The following is a 19670-nucleotide window of genomic DNA, read 5'->3' as shown; positions in this document are numbered from 1 at the left end:
CGGATGCACTTCCCGCACATGTAGTTCCCACATAGCACAGGAGGAGCATAACATGTGCCCGAGCTCTCCTGCCATGACTTAACCTTTAGATTAACTTAATTTGGCAACAACAATGCTAAAAGATTACTTACTGATAAAGAAAATCCACTCCGGAATCTATTTCCAAAACGTTATTTGTGTCTTCCTTCGTGAAAACAGAACCAAAGTATTTGTTCAACTGGTCTGCCATTTCTTTGTTCCCCATTATAAATTCACCTCATTCTGACTGCAAGGGACCTACGTTTGTCTTCACTAATCTTTTTCTCTTCACATATCACATATCTTCACATAGAAGCTTTTGCAGTCAGTTTTTATGTTCCCAGCAAGCTTCCTCTCATACTCCATTTTCTCCATCCTAATTAAACCTCCTTTGTCCTCCTGTGCTGAATTCTAAATTTCTCCCAGTCCTCAGGTTTGTTGCTTTTTCTGGCCAATTTATATGCCTCTTCCTTGGATTTAACACTGTCCCTAATTTCCCTTGTTAACCACGGTTGAGCCACCTTCCCCGTTTTATTTTTACTCCAGACAGGGATGTACAATTGTTGAAGTTCATCCATGTGATTGTTAAATGTTTCCTATCTACCGTCAACCCTTTAAGTGTCATTTGCCAGTCTATTCTAGTCAATTCACGTCTCATACCTTTCCTTAAGTTCAGGACCCTAGTCTCTGAATTAACTGTGTCAATCTCCATCTTAATAAATAATTCTACCATATCATGGTCACTCTTCCCTAAGGGGCCTCGCACAACAAGATTGCTAATTAGTCCTTTCTCATTACACATCACCCAGTCTAGGATGGCCAGTCTCTAGTTGGTACCTCGACATATTGGCCTAGAAAACCATCCCTAATACACTCAGGAAATCCTCCTCCATCGTACTGCTACCAGTTTGGTTAGCCCAATCTATATGTAGATTAAAGTCGCCCATGATAACTGCTGTACCTTTATTGCACGCATCCCTAATTTCTTGTTTGATGCTGTCCCCAACCTCACTACTACTGTTTGGTGGTCTGTACACAACTCCCACTAGTGTTTTCTGGCTTTTGGAATTCTGCAGCTCCAGCCATACAGATTCCACATCATCCAAGCTTTACAAGATTCCACATCACTGAGCTTTTACAAGATGGTCAAAACAGGTAGTTCCATTCTTTAGCATAAATAAAGGCAGTGTTCACGCTAAGCCTTTGATGCCCAGGACTCCAGAGGAGATCTAAATTGTATCATCAAAGGAACTAGCTTGTTGAATTAAAATTAAAAGACAGAATTTTTCTTTTAAATCTGCCAGAAAAATCTTAAGTCACATCTACTTTAAATCTGATTCTAGAAACAGCTTACGGTATCTTTACTCTAAATCTGCTTGAGATTGTAGAACCATCTTAAGCCATTCCCATTGCAAATCTGCTTGAAAATTCTATAAACAACATAATCACAAAGCTATTGGAAGATTGAAGAAAATGGCCTGAGAGATTTGGTGGGAACGATTAGTTGATTTGAAACGAGCAGAGATTTAGTCCACAGAACCTGAGTATTGAAGTTTGACGATGTTAGTTTGAGAGAAGCTAAGAGAGCCCTGAAACTGTTGATTTGTGAGAGCCAGAGTATTTCATTTTTGAAAAACAAAGATTAGAAATAGACAAATAGGTACTTCCTCTCAGAAATTACTAGCAGGAAGTAATTTGTACAACTAGTTGTAGAATAAGTTGTTCATCTGAAAAACTAACTAGCAAGTTATGTTTTGTGTAATACTGGCAAGCCAAGATTGTAAATTAAGGGAAGAATAGTATTAATTGATCTGCCTTTTATGAACATTTATATGTCAATAATCTTAATGATCTAAGCGATTTTTGACCCCACTCAAATGCTGTTTGGAAAGAAAAACATCCAGAGTTTTACGATGAAGCTGGAGGCACTTTAGAAGAAGTCTGTGCGACCTAACCGGATCAGTTGGAGACCGTATTCTCAGACAGAGCAGTATTTAATACAAATATGTCATTTTCCCCATGGCTTTTCACCAGAGCACTTGCAACAAAATGAGATTAAATATTTTGCTTTGCTTCTATACAGAGCCGGACTTGATATTTAAAATTGTACTTGAAACTATTAATTTAAGAGTCATCTAATGCCTTGCATTTAAGGTTCTTTTCGGGTTTAATGATCCAATATTCATCTTACAAGCAGCAGTTTAATCTCGGGTGCAGGTTTATTATAGCATGCTCATTTCAGCTTCATACAATTAGAACAAAGGCAATTCACTGAAGTTTATTATAAGACTCCCCCCACTCCATCCAAAAATGAGCATTTAATAGCTCAGATATTGATGGGATTCTTCATCACCTTTGCTCTGGTGCACAGCAGTTAATTGATGCTCTGTACTTGAGGAGGAAAATGGCCATTTAAAACAGTTGCACAGTATTCGGCCATTTCTTCCCTGGTGCACATTTATAATCAGCCCATCAATTTAATAGTACAGTACAAACAGTTAACTCAAGTGGCACTACCTCAAACATCATTGCACAATCAAAACATACATATTTTTGCAATGTTAGACTTTGAATTCTACAAATCAGACCATCTGATTAACAGCAATATGGTGAAGTAATATTCAGGTTTAGGTGAGAATGGATTGAAACCATTTGGTTTCTTGAGTGATGTTCATAAATGGACTCTATATCTTAGTGTAAGTGTCTGAGCAACTCAGCAATTTGTAGCAGTGCCTCACACGTAATCCCAAATAAGCTCACTTTGGGGTATTGTATACCCTGATCAATCTGACAGAGTAATCCTTGGATGCATTTTAGCCTTCAGTCCCAGTTTGAATTATCAGCTTCTGAACGTGCACCTACATCATAAATCATAGTCTCATAAAAAACATTTGCAATGTTCAATAGTGCCTTAGCACCTAATGCCAAGAAAGGATCCTCTCAAATGTGAACCAGTGTGTGACTTTTACTCCCCACGCCAACCATCAACTATTCTCCGTGAGTGAGATTGCTTAATCATTTAAAAGTTTTAAGGAGCTTTGAGAGAGGATCCTACTGACTCGGTTTCAGATGTGAAAGTACTCACTTATCACCCAGCTCCACAATTATGTACAACACTCTCAGTATGCATTGGCTAATACTCGTTAAGTTTATATTCTGATCTTCTTTCCACAGCTCTGAAGCACTTGACAAAACAAGTACTGAACAGCATGACAGGATTTATAGCACTTCCATCAATTTTGCAACGAATTTTACAGGTGAGTCCTGAAGGCACTGTTGCTTCTTGCAACTGGTGCTCTAAGTAGTAAATCCATAATGTTGGCAAAGTGATCGTATGTTTTCAGTTCATCACATATTGGTCCACAATTTGCTGGAGTGAAGCATCTCATGGCATGCGGCCTGAGTTGGATGTTTCTCCTCACCCTTCAACTCCAATTATTTTTGCGCTGCACATTGCTGGAAGTGCAAATTGATAATGGCATAGTGACATCTGGGACATTGGTGAATGACGGGACCAATAATCTATGTCTTTAAACAATGAAATTTAAGGATCGAGAAAGAAACCAAGTGAATAATGGAGATGAAAATAGGGTGAATTAGAGTCAAATTATACAAAAAAAGAAAGAGGGGAAAAACCCACTGGAGGGAAACAAGAGATAGAAAGGAAAAGCAAGAAAAAAAGTAAAAAATGTAAAATTTAAAAAACCTCAACAACAATTTACTACCTGCAGGAGTGAGACTCCATAGTTTCAGTTGTTCACTTTCTGGCCCTCTGAGGTAGCATATCAGGGACCATTAATCGCCTCAATAAACACAGTCCTTACAGCATGAAATAACAGCCCTCGTTTTCTGCAGCGTGTTTAAATTATATTTACGGCACAAATCCAGCAATTTCCTGACAATCATGCGCTGGTTGATGGCGAGATCCTGTTTCTGTGAGGCTAACAGCAGTGCAGAACAAATCTTCCAGCAGTTTATGGTGATTCATAGCTCGTGGCATATCTCTTGCCAGAAATTGGTGATTTTTAATGCACTAATAACGCCATGCACTGTGAACTCGTCGTTCTTTCATCAGCAGATTCTGGGCCATTGCTTCTTTGTGATACTCATGTGGAATGCAATTTATTTTTAAAAGCAGATCAAAAGCTATAAAAATCTGTATACTCTACAGTTATTTTGCTTCACGAGTGGTTAGGAAGAATTGCCTGCTCTATACTGCTTCAAGACATGAGAGTCACAAAACTGGACTTGCTCAGCAAATGTTCAAAGAAAGATAGAAACAAAGTAGGGCACTGATTTTACAGCACATGTCCAAGAGTACTTGAGAAGTAAAGACACTGAAATATTGTTTGTCTCTAATCTAAAAAGCATTTTTTCCATTCAACAATTAAACCGAGCTCATAAAAATAGGATATGATTGTTGATTAATGTTCTCTAATTGCAGTTTCTGACTCTGGAATTGTGTAATAATTGTTATGGTTAGTTATTTACCTTCCAAAAATGCAAAGTTTTGAAAAATTAAACAGTTTGATATGAGAACTGTGGTGCTTTATTTTGATAATCTTAATAGTTTATTTTAATAATCTTACCAAAGTTAATTTTGATCATCTTAATATGGTTAATTTTTCATCCGCATACTTATAATGTTGGATATTTTCAATTTGTTCAAAAGCTTTTGTTCCAAGTTCCACAGTGTACACGGTGCAGATTATAAATAACTGTCATGCTCACCTCTGTTTTCTCTTAATTTCTTCCAATGATTTAAATGTTAGCACCATAGTGAGTCAGCGAGTTCTGTTTTAGAGAATTTAAATCCTTATTCTACTAGTGCAATTATTGTTGATATTGTCGATAAAAACCATTGTGTTCACATCTTGAAGTCTGAGTGAAATATTGCCTTTAACAAAGTGAAGGATATTCAGTGATGTGTACAAGAAGAAAGAATAGGATAAACTGGTTAAGCATAACTAGTTAGTCTAACACAGTTGTAGGCAAGCCTCTAGAATCCATCATTTAAGATCAGAATATTGAGCATTTAGAGATTTATGGGTTAATCAAGGATGATGAGAGAGATTTGTTAGAAGCAAACTGTATTTGGCTAATTAAAGATTTTTTTTGAAGAAATAATTGTGCACATAAAGACAATGCAGGAGATGGTTATTCAGTAGGCATTTAATTGCGTGTCTCACAAGAGACTTGATGGAAAATTCAGAAATCCTGGCAGGATAGATAGAAAATTGGTTGACAAGGTATTAAGATTAATGGGTGTTACTCCTATTGGAGAAAGGTTTGAAATGCTGCACCTCAGGGGTCAGTGCTAGGTCCACATTTGTTCCGAGTGCATATACAGGTTGAACCTCCCTTATCCAGAACTCTCGGGACCTGGCCTGTTCTGGATAAGGGATTTTTTCGGACGAAGAGCGGTCACGTTAAATTGGATGGTGCAGGTACTGAGCAAGGGGATATTGGGGCTGGCTGGCCCCGCGATCCACCGCCTGCCCTCTTCCAACCCCTGCCCTGCCCCCCCCCCCCTGGGGGGGTCAGGCTAGTGATTGAGGGAGACGGCAGCGAGGAAGAACTTGAATTTGTGCATATCATAGTTCTGCGCATGTGCCACCCGGTGGCCGGGAGTAGTTCTGGATAAGGGAGTTCTGGATAAGGGAGGTTCAACCTGTAGATGATTTGGGTTTGGACTTTGGGACGAAGATAACAAAATTTGATAGTACTGTATTTTGCCCTCGCTTGAAACTCTGTATCCTTGCCACTGAGTTCTTGCTCCTATCCAAGCACTCTCTCCGGATGAACCAGACTGTTAACAATCTTGCATCCTGTTCGACTCTCAACTGAACTTTAAGCCTCTGCAACATCGTCCATCTTTGCAACATTGCCCGCCTCTTCACCTACCCCAGCCCCTCTATGTAAGTCTTTGTAACCACCACACTCTACGACTCTAATATTCTCCGTGCTGGCCTTCCATCCTGCATCTTCCATAAATTCCAATTTGTCATAAATTTCTACCTCTCTCGCCCACTACTCATTCTCACTGAACTACATTGGATCCCTGATCCCAGTGCAGCCAATTCAAAATTCTTCATTTTTATAAATCCCTCTAGCCTTACACCATCCTGTCTCTACAATCTTCTCTAGTCCTCAATCCCCTCCTGAATGCTCCGTTCTTCTGATTTTAGCCTTCTCTGTATCCACCCTTCTTTTGTCCCACCATTGTTGGCAGAACCTTCAATCTGCTTAGTCCTTCCCTTTGGAACTCCTTTTCTAAATCTCTCGCTTTCTGCAACACTCTCCAACTTTAAAAGCCCATATTGCCAACTTAACTTTCATTCACCCTTTGTGGCCTGAAGTTTCCGCATGGAAATTGAATGAAATAACACTAAACATCGCTGCATTTTAAACCTAGGTGAATTGCGCCCATCGAAAACATACAAAATAAGTGCAGGAGTAGGCCATTCGGCCCTTCGAGCCTACACCGCCATTCAATGAGTTCATGGCTGAACATGCAACTTCAGTACCCCATTCCTGCTTTCTCGTCATACCCTTTGATCCCCCTAGTAGTAAGGACTACATCTAACTCCTTTTTGAATATATTTAGTGAATTGGCCTCAACTACTTTCTGTGGTAGAGAATTCCACAGGTTCACCACTCTCTGGGTGAAGAAGTTTCTCCTCATCTCGGTCCTAAATGGCTTACCCCTTATCCTTAGACTGTGACCTCTTGTTCTGGACTTCCCCAACATTGGGAACATTCTTCCTGCATCTAACCTGTCTAAACCCGTCAGAATTTTAAACGTTTCTATGAGATCCCCTCACCCATAACTACTTTATGCTCGAGTATCTGCCATCCTTTTCATTAGTTCAAAAGTTCATTTTCCGAAAGCAGTCTCCACCCACAAAAATGGTCACGGCCCAGGTTGGAATGGCAGTTTCTGTTAATTGCGCCAGTTCGGGGGTGTTCATCACATTGCGCCCAGAACCTCGGGACCACAGGCGTCCATGGTCACATGAATCCAGTGTTAATTACCTGCACCTGCAGTGAATTGAAGAGTTTGTCCTGCTGCTGCATTTACTTTAAATTGCTTTAAATTAGAATAAATTTAGTCAATTACACCAGAGCAGGACACGAGTCTTGTGTATCAAAGGCAGATCAAAACAATCAATTGAAGCCAATTAAAAAGTAAGACCAAGAGCATTAAATCAGTCATTTGAAGAATGGTTCATTCCCTCGCAGTCCCACTATTCTTTGTGGTGCTGCTAGATGCCCTGTTCCAGTCACAAATTATGCTGCTTGATGGCCCTGCCCTGAGTGTTTGACAGGACAGTGTCGAGGAAGCTTAATTCTATCTCTGGGGTCAAGTTTTGGCCTGAGTTGCACCAATTTTTTTGGAGCAACTGGTTTAAAATGGAGTATCTTAGAAATTGCAATTCTCGGCATTTAGTTTGCTCCAGTTCGAGTCAGTTAGAACAGTTTCATTTTGAAACAGATTTTTTTTTTCAAAAGGGGGCGTGTCCGCTACTTACGGCTGTTTTGAAAGTTTAGGCAGTGAAAATTTACTCCAAACTAACTTAGAATGCTGAAAAACCTTGCCTACACTTTAGAAATCAGGCGCAGGTTACAAATCAGGCGGGGGGAAGCGGGTGGAAGGGAAGTAATTAAATTTTACAAGTATTCAACAGTCTTACTTCTACAAATAAAGAGCCATCCTGAATAAAAAATTATAAACAAAGCAAATACAAAGTATTGAATATTCCTACCTGTCTGAAGCAGCAGCAGCCTTCGAGCTGCGGTGCTTCAGGCAGGCCTTCCATGTAGGAGACAGGGGCGGCGTCAGTGACTCGACAGCAGCCCAACAACGGCAGCAAGCAGCCTTCGAGCTGCGGTGCTTCAGGCAGGCCTTCCATGTAGGAGACAGGGGCGGCGTCAGTGACTCGACAGCAGCCCAACAACGGCAGCAAGCAGCCTTCGAGCTGCGGTGCTTCAGGCAGGCCTTCCTTCCATGTAGGAGACGGGGCGGCGGCAGTGGCTCGACGGCAGCCGAAGACACAGCAAGCAGCCTTCGAGCTGCGAGGGTAACTGAGGCCATTTGGTCACGGGATAGGGGCGGCGGCAGTGGCTGACGGTGGCCGAAGACACAGCAAGCAGCCTTCGAGCTGCGAGGGAGGCTGAGGCTATTCGGCCACGGGACAAGGAGAGGCAGCCAGATAGCCAGTTTGAAACTTAAATTTGTAATTGCAGAATGGGTGCTGCATTGTCAGCACCACGGATTATGCAATGGTTCGCCAGCAATTCACTGCATCGGAGAGAATTGATTAGAGCTCACTGCACCAGGAACATCATAGCCCGTAGGCTGATGGTCAGAAGACCTTAGCCACGTCGGCAATATCGAGCCAGGTGCTCCTACCTGGACATGAGCGAGGCTGATTGTGTCAAAAGGCTGCGTTTCCGCAGAGAAGTTGTCGTTGAGATCTGTGATATGCTGAGAGCAGATTTGCAGCCCAGAAGCAGAACGCCAACTGCCTTGTCTGTTGAAGTGAAAGTAACAACTGCACTTGCCTTCTATGCCTCAGGATCGTTTCAGGCGACAACTGGAGATGTGTGCGCCATCTCTCTACATGCAATACAATACATGGATCGCTTGTGCGGTCAATTTCCCAATGTCTGCACAACCGATCCATGAGAGGGCTGTGGGCTTCTTCAGGATTGCTGGCTTCGAAGAGCTGAATGTCCTCCTCCTGTGCCTATTTTCTACGTTTCTATGTTTCACAAAGATACAGGGCTGCATTGATTGCACCCACATAGCCTTGCGAGCACCTGTGGAGGATTCCAAGCAGTACACTCCATCAATGTGCAGCTCGTGTGTGACGACAAGCAGCGCATCATGTCAGTCGATGCAAGATACCCTGGCAGCACCCATGATGCATCTTACGCGACAGTGTTATATCTGACATGTTTGAGCAGCAGCCAGAAGGGCAGAGCTGGCTACTGGGAGACAAAGGGTATGGCCTGACCACCTGGCTCATGACGCCCCTATGCGTGACACGGACAGAAGCTGACCATCAATACAACATGGCGCACATTGCGACACACAGCATCATTGAGAGGACCATTGGCATATTGAAACAGCGTTTCCGATGCCTGGGCCATTCTGGAGGCCACTTGTAATACTCTCCTCAGATTGTCGGTCACTTCACTGTTGTGTGCTGCATGCTCCAGAACTTAGCATCATGAGGCAGCAGGAGCTGGTAGTGGAACCAGAAGACCCACATGAGGGTCCAGTGCCTGATGATAGTATTACGGAAGAGCAGGATGATAATGATGATGACGATCAGGAAAGCATGCAAGTGCCTGATGCCGGAGCACGAGGTCGGAGGAGGGCCGTTCATCATGCTCCTTCAACGATTGCTCGAGCCCTGCGCCAGCAGCTCATTCGTGAATGCTTCACTTACTGATGCCTGAGGGCTCTGCAACCACTGTTGCGCATGGACAAGTTTATTCTTTGAAGTTGTTCCTACGTTGTGTTGTGTTAATGGAAGATGATTCAGTTTTAATGAAAAAATATTTTATTGAGAAGTTAACATCACTGTAATAAAATATTTGTTGTATCAAACTTTACTTTTTAATATGACTCTTGAAGATTCCTTAAAAACTTTGAGATCACTTATAAACTTGTAAAGTTACAGAACAATTTCAATCTGAAAAATCTTACACTCTTAAGGTCACTTAAACTTCAAGATCACTTTTAGGTGCAAAATTAAATAAGTTACAAAAGGTGAGAGCATTTACACTATAAGATTACTTAAAAACCCTAAGATCACAAGTTACAAAATTTACAAAACAATTTCAATGTGAAAAACGCTACTACAGCTACCTCAAGAACAAGAACAAAAGCAACAAAGAAAGGCTGCAACCATCTCTCATCCACATCTCAGTGAATGTTCACTTCTTTATAGCAGATGCATTCGTTACAATCTACCAAAATTCTCTGGACTCTGGGGAGATACCATCAGATTGGAAAGCAGCTAATGTAACGCCTCTGTTTAAAAAAGGGAGCAGACAAAAGGCAGGTAACTATAGGCCGGTTAGTGGGGAAAATGCTTGAAGCTTTCATTAAGGAAGAAATAGCGGGACATCTAGATAGCAATCGTGCAATCAAGCAGACGCAACATGGATTCATGAAAGGAAAATCATGTTTAACTAATTTACTGGAATTCTTTGAGGATATAACGAGCATGGTGGATAGAGGTGTACCGTTGGATGTGGTGTATTTGGATTTCCAAAAGGCATTCGATAAGGTGCCACACAAAAGGTTACTGCAGAAGATAAAGGTATGCGGAGTCCGAGGAAATGTATTAGCATGGATAGAGAATTGGCTGGCTAACAGAAAGCAGTGAGTCGGGATAAATGAGTCCTTTTCGGGTTGGAAATCGGTGGTTAGTGGTGTGCCACAGGGATCGGTGCTGGGACCGCAACTGTTTACAATATGCATAGATGACCTGGAAGAGGGGACAGAGTGTATTGTAACACAATTTGCAGATGACACAAAGATTAGTGGAAAAGCGGGTTGTGTAGAGGACACAGAGAGGCTACAAAGAGATTTGGATAGGTTAAGCGAATGGGCTAAGGTTTGGATGAAATACAATGTCGAAAAATGTGAGGTCATCCACCTTGGGGAAAAAAAACAGTAAAAGGGAATATTATTTGAATGGGGAGAAATTACAACATGCTGCGGTGCAGAGGGATCTGGGGTTCTTGTGCATGAATCCCAAAAAGTTAGTTTGCAGGTGCAGCAGGTAATCAGGAAGGCGAATGGAATGTTGGCCTTCATTGCGAGAGGGATGGAGTACAAAAGCAGGGAGGTCCTGCTGCAACTGTACACGGTATTGGTGAGGCCACACCTGGAGTACTGCTTGCAGTTTTGGTCACCTTACTTAAGGAAGGATATACTAACTTTGGAGGGGGTACAGAGACGATTCACTAGGTTGATTCCGGAGATGAGTGGGTTACCTTATGATGATAGATTGAGTAGACTGGGTCTTTACTCATTGGAGTTCGGAAGGATGAGGGGTGATCTTACAGAAACATTTAAAATAATGAAAGGGATAGACAAGATAGAGGCAGAGAGGTTGTTTCCACTGGTCGGGGAGACTAGAACTAGGGGGCACAGCCTCAAAATACGGGGGAGCCAATTTAAAACCGAGTTGAGAAGGAATTTCTTCTCCCAGAGGGTTGTGAATCTGTGGAATTCTCTGCCCAGGGAAGCAGTTGAGGCTAGCTCATTGAATGTATTCAAATCACAGATCGATAGATTTTTAACCAATAAGGGAATTAAGGGTTATGGGGAGCAGGCGGGTAAGTGGAGCTGAGTCCAAGGCCAGATCAGCAATGATCTTGTTGAGTGGCGGAGCAGGCTCGAGCGGCTAGGTGGCCTACTCCTGTTCCTAATTCTTATGTTCTTATGTTTCATTTGATTTGCAAGGCTGTGTGCCCTTATTGCAGCAGCTACCTCCATGAGGGCCTGTGCCATCGCTTGCATGCCCTCCCTGATGGCCTGTACCGTCGATTGCACTCCCTCAGACATTCCCTCCCTAAGTTCCCGTGTCATTACTGCTATTGAGAATGCAGTGAGTAGCACGTGTAGCGAGTTGGTCTTACCGCAGGTGAAGGGTCCACAGCCAGCTAGGGAATGGAAGACCAGCAGGAAGAGTAGTGCAGAGGTCCCCTGCGGTCATCCCCCGACAAAACAGATACACCACTTTGAGAACTGTTGAGGGGGATGACTCATCAGGGGTGGGCAGCAGCAGCACAGTTCATGGCACCGTGGCTGGCTCTGCTGCACAAGAGAGCAGTAAAAAGAGTGGGAGAGCGATAGTGATAGGGGATTCAATGGTAAGGGGAACAGATAGGCGTTTCTGCAGTCGCAACCAAGACTCCAGAATGGTATGTTGCCTCCCTGGTGCAAGTGTCAAGGATGTCTCGGAGCGGGTGCAGGACATTCTGAAAAGGGAGGGTGAACAGCCAGTTGTCGTGGTGCACATTGCTACCAACGATATAGGTTTTAAAAAAAAAGGGATGAGTTCCTACGAGATGAATTTAAGGAGCTCGGAGCAAAATTGAAATGTAGGACCTCAAAAGTAGGAATCTCTGGATAGCTCAGATGAATACGTGGCACGAGCTAGTCAGAGTAGGAATCGCAGGATAGCTCAAATGAATACGTGACTTGAGCAGTGGTGCAGAAGGAAGGGATTAAAATTCCTGGGGCATTGCAACCGGTTCTGGGGGAGGTGGGACCAGTACAAACCGGACGGTCTGCACCTGGGCAGGACCGGAACCAATGTCCTAGTGTTTGCTAGTGCTGTTGGGGAGGAGTTAAACTAATATGGCAGGGGGATGGGAACCAATGCAGGGAGACAGAGGGGAACAAAATGGAGACAAAAGCAAAAGATAGAAAGGAGATGAGTAAAAGTGGAGAGCAGAGAAACCCAAGGCAAAAAACAAAGAGGGTCACTGTACAGCAAAATTCTAAAGGGTCAAAGTGCAATAAAAAGGCAAGCATGAAAGCTCGGTGCCTCAATGCAAGCAGTATTCGGAACCCAGGAGAGAGCTCTGAGCTAGTTAGAGTGGGTGAGAGCTCAGTTGAACAGGACCCCAAGAAAGAATGCAAAAGGCAGGAGGCAACATAGCAGAGTAGCACTGGGGTAAGTGTAAACCACAAGGTGATAGGAAGGGACAATATGTATGAATCTAAAGGGGCTGCAGGAGGGGCCAAAACTAAAAATCATGGTTTTAAAAACTAGTATTAAAACACTCTACCTAAACGCATGCAGCGAACATAAGAACATAAGAATTAGGAACAGGAGTAGGCCATCTAGCCCCTCGAGCCTGCTCCAACATTCAACAAGATCATGGCTGATCTGGCCATGGACTCAGCTCCACTTACCCGCCCGCTCCCCGTAACCCTTAATTCCCTTATTGGTTAAAAATCTATCTATCTGTGACTTGAATACATTCAATGAGCTAGCCTCAACTGCTTCCTTGGGCAGAGAATTCCACAGATTCACAACCCTCTGGGAGAAGAAATTCCTTCTCAACTCGGTTTTAAATTGGCTCCCCCGTATTTTGAGGCTGTGCCCCCGAGTTCTAGTCTCCGCGACCAGTGGAAACAACCTCTCTGCCTCTATCTTGTCTATTCCGTTCATTATTTGAAATGTTTCTATAAGATCACCCCTCATCCTTCTGAACTCCCAATGAGTAAAGACCCAGTCTACTCAATCTATCATCATAAGGTGACCCCCTCATCTCCAGAATCAGCCAAGTGAATCGTCTCTGTACCCCCTCCAAAGCTAGTATATCCTTCCTAAAGTAAGGTGACCAAAACTGCACGCAGTACTCCAGGTGCGGCCTCACCAATACCCTATACAGTTGCAGCAGGACCTCCCTGCTTTTTGTATTCCATCCCTCTCGCAATGAAGGCCAACATTCCATTCGCCTTCCTGATTAACTGCTGCACCTGCAAACTAACTTTTTGGGATTCATACACAAGGACCCCCAGGTCGCTCTGCAGCACAGCATGTTGTAATTTCTCCCCATTCAAATAATATTCCCTTTTACTGTTTTTTTTTTCCCAAGGTGGATGACCTCACACTTTCCGACATTGTATTCCATCTGCCAAACCTTAGCCCATTCGCTTAACCTATCTAAATCTCTTTGCAGCCTCTCTGTGTCCTCCACACAACCCGCTTTCCCACTAATCTTTGTGTCATCTGCAAATTTTGTTACACTACACTCTGTCCCCTCTTCCAGGTCATCTATGTATACTGTAAACAGTTGTGGTCCCAGCGCCGATCCCTGTGGCACACCACTAACCACCGATTTCCAACCTGAAAAGGACTCATTTATCCCGACTCTCTGCTTTCTGTTAGCCAGCCAATTCTCGATCCATGCTAATACATTTCCTCTGACTCCGCGTACCTTTATCTTCTGCAGTAACCTTTTTTGTGGCACCTTATCGAATGCCTTTTGGAAATCTAAATACACCACATCCATCGGTATACCTCTATCCACCATGCTCGTTATATCCTCAAAGAATTCCAGTAAATTAGTAAAACATCATTTCTCCTTCATGAATCCATGTTGCGTCTGCTTGATTGCACTATTGCTATCTAGATGTCCTGCTATTTCTTCCTTAATGATAGTTTCAAGCATTTTCCCCCACTACAGATGTTAAACTAACCGTCCAATAGTTACTTGCCTTTTGTCTGCCCCCTTTTTTAAACAGAGGCGTTACATTAGCTGCTTTCCAATCCACTGGTATCTCCCCAGAGTCCAGAGAATTTTGGTAGATTATAACTAATGCATCTGCTATAACTTCCGCCATCTCTTTTAATACCCTGGGATGTATTTCATCAGGACCAGGGGACTTGTCTATGTTGAGTCACATTTGCCTGTCCAGCACTACCCCCCGACTGATAGTGATTGTCTCAAGGTCCTCCCTTCCCACATTCCTGTGAGCAGCAATTTTTGGCATGGTTTTTGTGAAGACCGAAGCAAAATAATTATTTAAGGTCTCAGCCATTTCCACATTTCCCATTATTAAATACCCCTTCTCATCTTCTAAAGGACCAACATTTACTTTAGTCACTCTTTTCCATTTTATATATCTGTAAAAGCTTTTACTATCTGTTTTTATGTTTTGCGCAAGTTTACCTTCGTAATCTATCTTTCCTTTCTTTATTGCTTTCTTAGTCATTCTTTGCTGTTCTTTAAAATTTTCCCAATCTTCGAGTTTCCCACTAACCTTGGCCACCTTATATGCATTGGTTTTTAATTTGATACTCTCCTTTATTTCCACGGCTGGTTATCCCTTCTCTTACCGCCCTTCTTTTTCACTGGAATATATTTTTGTTGAGCACTATTAAAGAGCTCCTTAAAAGTCCTCCACTGTTCCTCAATTGTGCCACCGTTTAGTCTGTGTTTCCAGTCTACTTTAGCCAACTCTGCCCTCATCCCACTGTAGTCCCCTTTGTTTAAGCATAGTACGCTCGTTTGAGACACTACTTCCTCACCCTCAGTCTGCATTACAAAGTCAACCATACTGTGATCACTCATTCCAAGAGGATCTTTTACCAGGAGATCGTTTATTAATCCTGTCTCATTAAACAGGACCAGATCTAAGATAGCTTGCTCCCTTGTAGGTTCTGTAACATACTGTTCTAAGAAACAATCCCGTATGCATTCTATGAATTCCTCCTCCAAGCTACCCCGTGCGATATGATTTGACCAATCGATATGTAGGTTAAAATCCCCCATGATTACTGCCATTCCTTTTTCACATGCCCCCATTATTCCCTTGATTATTGCCCGCCCCACCGTGAAGTTATTATTTGGGGGCCTATAAACTACGCCCACCAGTGACTTTTTCCCCTTACTATCTCTAATCTCCACCCACAATGATTCAACATTTTGTTCACTAGAGCCAATATCGTCTCTCACAACTGCCCTCGAAATGAAGTAAATGAGTTGGCGGCACAAATCATTACAAATGGGTATGATTTGGTGGCCATTACAAAAACGTGGTTGCAGGGGGGCCAAGACTGGGAATTAAACATACAGGGGTATCTGACAATTCGGAAAGATAGGCAAGAAGGGAAAGGAGGTGGGGTAGCTCTGTTAATAAAGGATGATATCAGCGCAGTTGTGAGAGATGATATTGGCTCTATTGAATCATTGTGGGTGGAGATTAGAGAAAGTAAAGGGAAAAAGTCACTGGTGGGCGTATTTTATAGGCCCCCAAATAATAACTTCCCAGTGGGGTGGGCAATTATCAAGGGAATAATGGAGGCATGTGAAAAAGGAATAGCAGTAATCATGGGGGATTTTAACCTACATATCGATTGGTCAAATCAAATCGCATGGGTAGCCTTTAGGAGGAATTCATAGAATGCATACGGGATTGTTTCTTAGAACAGTGTGTTACAGAACCTACAAGGGAGCAAGCTATCTTAGATCTGGTCCTGTGTAATGAGACAGGAATAATAAACCATCTCCTAGTAAAAGATCCTCTTGGAATGAAATGATCACAGTATGGTTGACTTTGTAATGCAGATTGAGGGTGAGGAAGTAGTGTCTCAAACAAGCGTACTATGCTTAAACAAAGGGGACTACAGTGGGATGAGGGCAGAGTTGGCGAAAGTAGACTGGAAAAACAGACTAAACGGTGGCATAATTGAGGAACACTGGAGGACTTTTCAGGAACTCTTTCATAGTGCTCAACAAAAATATATTCCAGTGAAAAAGAAGGGCAGTAAGAGAAGGGATAACCAGCCGTGGATAACCAAGGAAATAAAGGAGAGTATCAAATTAAAAACCAATGCGTATAAAGTGGCCAAGGTTAGTGGGAAACTAGAAGATTGGGAAAATTTTAAAGAACAGCAATGAATGACTAAGAAAGCAATAAAGAAAGAAAAGATGGATTACGAAAGTAAACTTGCGCAAAACATAAAAACAGATAGTAAAAGCTTTTACCGATATATAAAACGGAAAAGAGTGACTAAAGTAAATGTTGGTCCCTTAGAAAATGAGAAGGGGGATTTAATAATGGGAAATGTGGAAATGGCTGAGACCTTAAATAATTATTTTGCTTTGGTCTTCACAGTGGAAGACAGAAAAACCGTGCCAAAAATTGCTGGTCACGGGAATGTGGGAAGGGAGGACCGTGAGACTATCACTAGGGAGGTAGTGCTGGACAGGCTAATGGGACTCAAGGTAGACAAGTCCCCTGGTCCTGATGAAATGCATCCCAGGGTATTAAAAGAGATGGCGGAAGTTATAGCAGATGCATTCGTTATAATCTACCAAAATTCTCTGGACTCTGGGGAGGTACCAGCGGATTGGAAAGCAGCTAATGTAACGCCTCTGTTTAAAAAAAAAAAAAGGGGGGCAGACAAAAGGCAGGTAACTATAGGCCGGTTAGTTTAACATCTGTAGTGGGGGAAAATGCTTGAAACTATCATTAAGGAAGAAATAGTGGGACATCTAGATAGGAATAGTGCAATCAAGCAGACGTAACATGGATTCATGAAGGGGAAATCATGTTTAACTAATTTACTGGAATTCTTTGAGGATATAAGGAGCATGGTGGATGGAGGTGTCCCAATGGATGTGGTGTAATTAGATTTCCAAAAGGCATTCGATAAAGTGCCACACAAAAGGTTACTGCAGAAGATAAAGGTACGCGGAGTCAGAGGAAATTTATTAGCATGGATGGAGTATTGGCTAGCGAACAGAAAGCAGAGAGTCGGGATAAATGGGTCCTTTTCGGGTTGGAAATCGGTGGTTAGCGGTGTGCCACAGGGATCGGTGCTGGGACCACAACTGTTTTACAATATACATAGATGACCTGGAAGAGGGGACAGAGTGTAGTGTAACAAAACTTGCAGATGACACAAAGATTTGTGGGAAAGCGGGTTGTGTAGAGGACACAGAAAGGCTGCAAAGAGATTTAGATAGGTTAAGCGAAATGGGCTAAGGTTTGGCAGATGGAATACATTGTCGGAAATGTGAGGTCATCCACCTTGGGGAAAAAAAACAGTAAAATGGAATATTATTTGAATGGGGAGAAATTACAATATGCTGCAGTGCAGAGGGACCTGGGGGTCCTTGTGCATGAAACTCTTTTAGATTTTTAACATAAACAGCAAACTGTGCCAGAACTCAGATTTGATCCGAGGTTGCTGCAGCCACAACACAGAGTAAAACCACTTTCCGATCATGGCGAGCCACATCAGCTGCCATCCTTGTGCATGAATCCCAAAAAGTTAGTTTGCAGGTGCAGCAGATAATCAGGAAGGCAAATGGAATGTTGGCCTTCATTGCGAGAGGGATGGAGTACAAAAGCAGGGAGGTCCTGCTGCAACTGTATTGGTGAGGCCGCACCTGGAGTACTGCGTGCAGTTTTGGTCACCTTACTTAAGGAAGGATATACTAGCTTTGGAGCGGGTACAGAGACGATTCACTTGGCTGATTCCGGAGATGAGGGGGTTACCTTATGATGATAGATTGAGTAGACTGAGTCTTTACTCGTTTGAGTTCAGAAAGATGAGGGATGATCTTATAGAAACATTTAAAATAATGAAAGGGATAGACAAGATAGAGGCAGAGAGGTTGTTTCCACTGGTGGGGGAGACTAGAACTAGAGGGCACCGCCTCAAAATACGGGGAAGCCAATTTAAAACCGAGTTGAGAAGGAATTTCTTCTCCCAGAGGGTTGTGAATCTGTGGAATTCTCTGCCCAAGGAAGCAGTTGAGGCTAGCTCATTGAATGTATTCAAATCACAGATAGATAGATTTTTAACCAATAAGGGAATTAAGGGTTATGGGGAGCGGGCGGGTAAGTGGAGCTGAGTCCACGGCCAGATCAACCATGGTCGTGTTGAATGGCGGAGCAGGCTCGAGGGGCTAGATGGCCTACTCCTGTTCCTAATTCTTATGTTCTTATTTCTCCCGTCAGGACCGTCGCCTCTTCACCTGCTGCACTGAAGCTACCGATGAGTGATCGGATAAGCTCATTAGTCTCCATACCCAATGCCACAACCTGAGCCGCGTCTGTTGCACGATGCATCTCAGGAGAGCCTGTCTCCAATCTCCTCCTCCTCTGCCTGGGTCTGCCTAGTGGCACCACTGCACTGTGAGGCGCGGGCAGGGATGGTGGGACGCTCGGTGTTCCAGACGGCACCACTACACAGGGAGGTGCATGCTGGGATGGTGGGACGCTCGGTATTCCAGACGGCAGCAGTAGAGTGAGAGGCGCGGGCTGGGACGGTGGTGCGCTCGATGTTCCAGACGACAGCACTCGAGTGCAAGCCGTGGGCTGGGATGGTGGGTGAATGGGTGTAAACTGCTCCATGATATCATCTGCACCACTGGGACCCGCAACGTCGGAATCAAAACCATGGAAGGTGGAACCAGAACCTCTGCAAGGGGTTGACACTCTGATGCCCGCTAATGGGGGCTCATAAACATTAATTTGGAAGCTCTCCCCTGTCGACATTTCAGTCATCGCTGCCATCATCCAGTCTGGATCATCCGCATCTGGTTATAGTGGTTTTTGTTCTGTATTTTCAGGATCCTCAGGGTTGGCAGCAGCAGCTGCATCATCGTCATGTTCTGCAAAATACATCAGAACAGTCAAATGTTTAACAGCAAGGGAGAGGGCAGGATGGGTGGCATGAGTACTCTCACACATTGCAGGCCAGGCAGCAGATTGATTTGAAGGGCCACGATGCATTTTCAGGACATACCCTCTTCCTCGCGTGTGGGCCCAGCTTGTGCTGTACTGATTGCTTTTCTCCATGTACGACTCATCATAGCAGCTACCCTCTGTTCCAAGGGTGTCAGTGGATGCAGATTGGGCACGCCTCCTCCTGTTCGAGTTGCTTCCCTTTTGTTTTGGGCCAATTTCTTCTGCATAGAGTAAAATATTACTTTTTACAGAGTGCGTCTTTCTGCAGGGTGGGACATACAGATCGTCACGTTACAATTACGATTACATTAAAAAATGAAAATATTACTTTCACTAATTACTTGATCAAGGTCGTGCCATTTCTTTTTACACTGGCTTCCAGATCTCATGGTATGCACCACTG

At 43.3% G+C, this 19670-nt stretch overlaps 1 protein-coding gene across 1 annotated transcript in view; it reads left to right on the top strand.

The window, feature by feature from the left end:
* The window catches only part of vps8 (VPS8 subunit of CORVET complex), a 961193-nt gene that overhangs the window by 433766 nt on the left and 507757 nt on the right, over positions 1 to 19670 (top strand). The window contains exon 40 of the mRNA XM_070876055.1: positions 3193 to 3275. Within this exon, the coding sequence (XP_070732156.1) occupies positions 3193 to 3275 (83 nt within the window). The remainder of the gene's footprint in view (positions 1 to 3192; positions 3276 to 19670) is intronic.

The sequence above is a fragment of the Pristiophorus japonicus genome, chromosome 3 (genome assembly GCF_044704955.1).
Source record: "Pristiophorus japonicus isolate sPriJap1 chromosome 3, sPriJap1.hap1, whole genome shotgun sequence".
Taxonomy (NCBI): domain Eukaryota; kingdom Metazoa; phylum Chordata; class Chondrichthyes; family Pristiophoridae; genus Pristiophorus; species Pristiophorus japonicus.
Note: the sequence above shows the minus strand (reverse complement) of the source record. Positions and strands in the feature narration are given on the sequence as shown.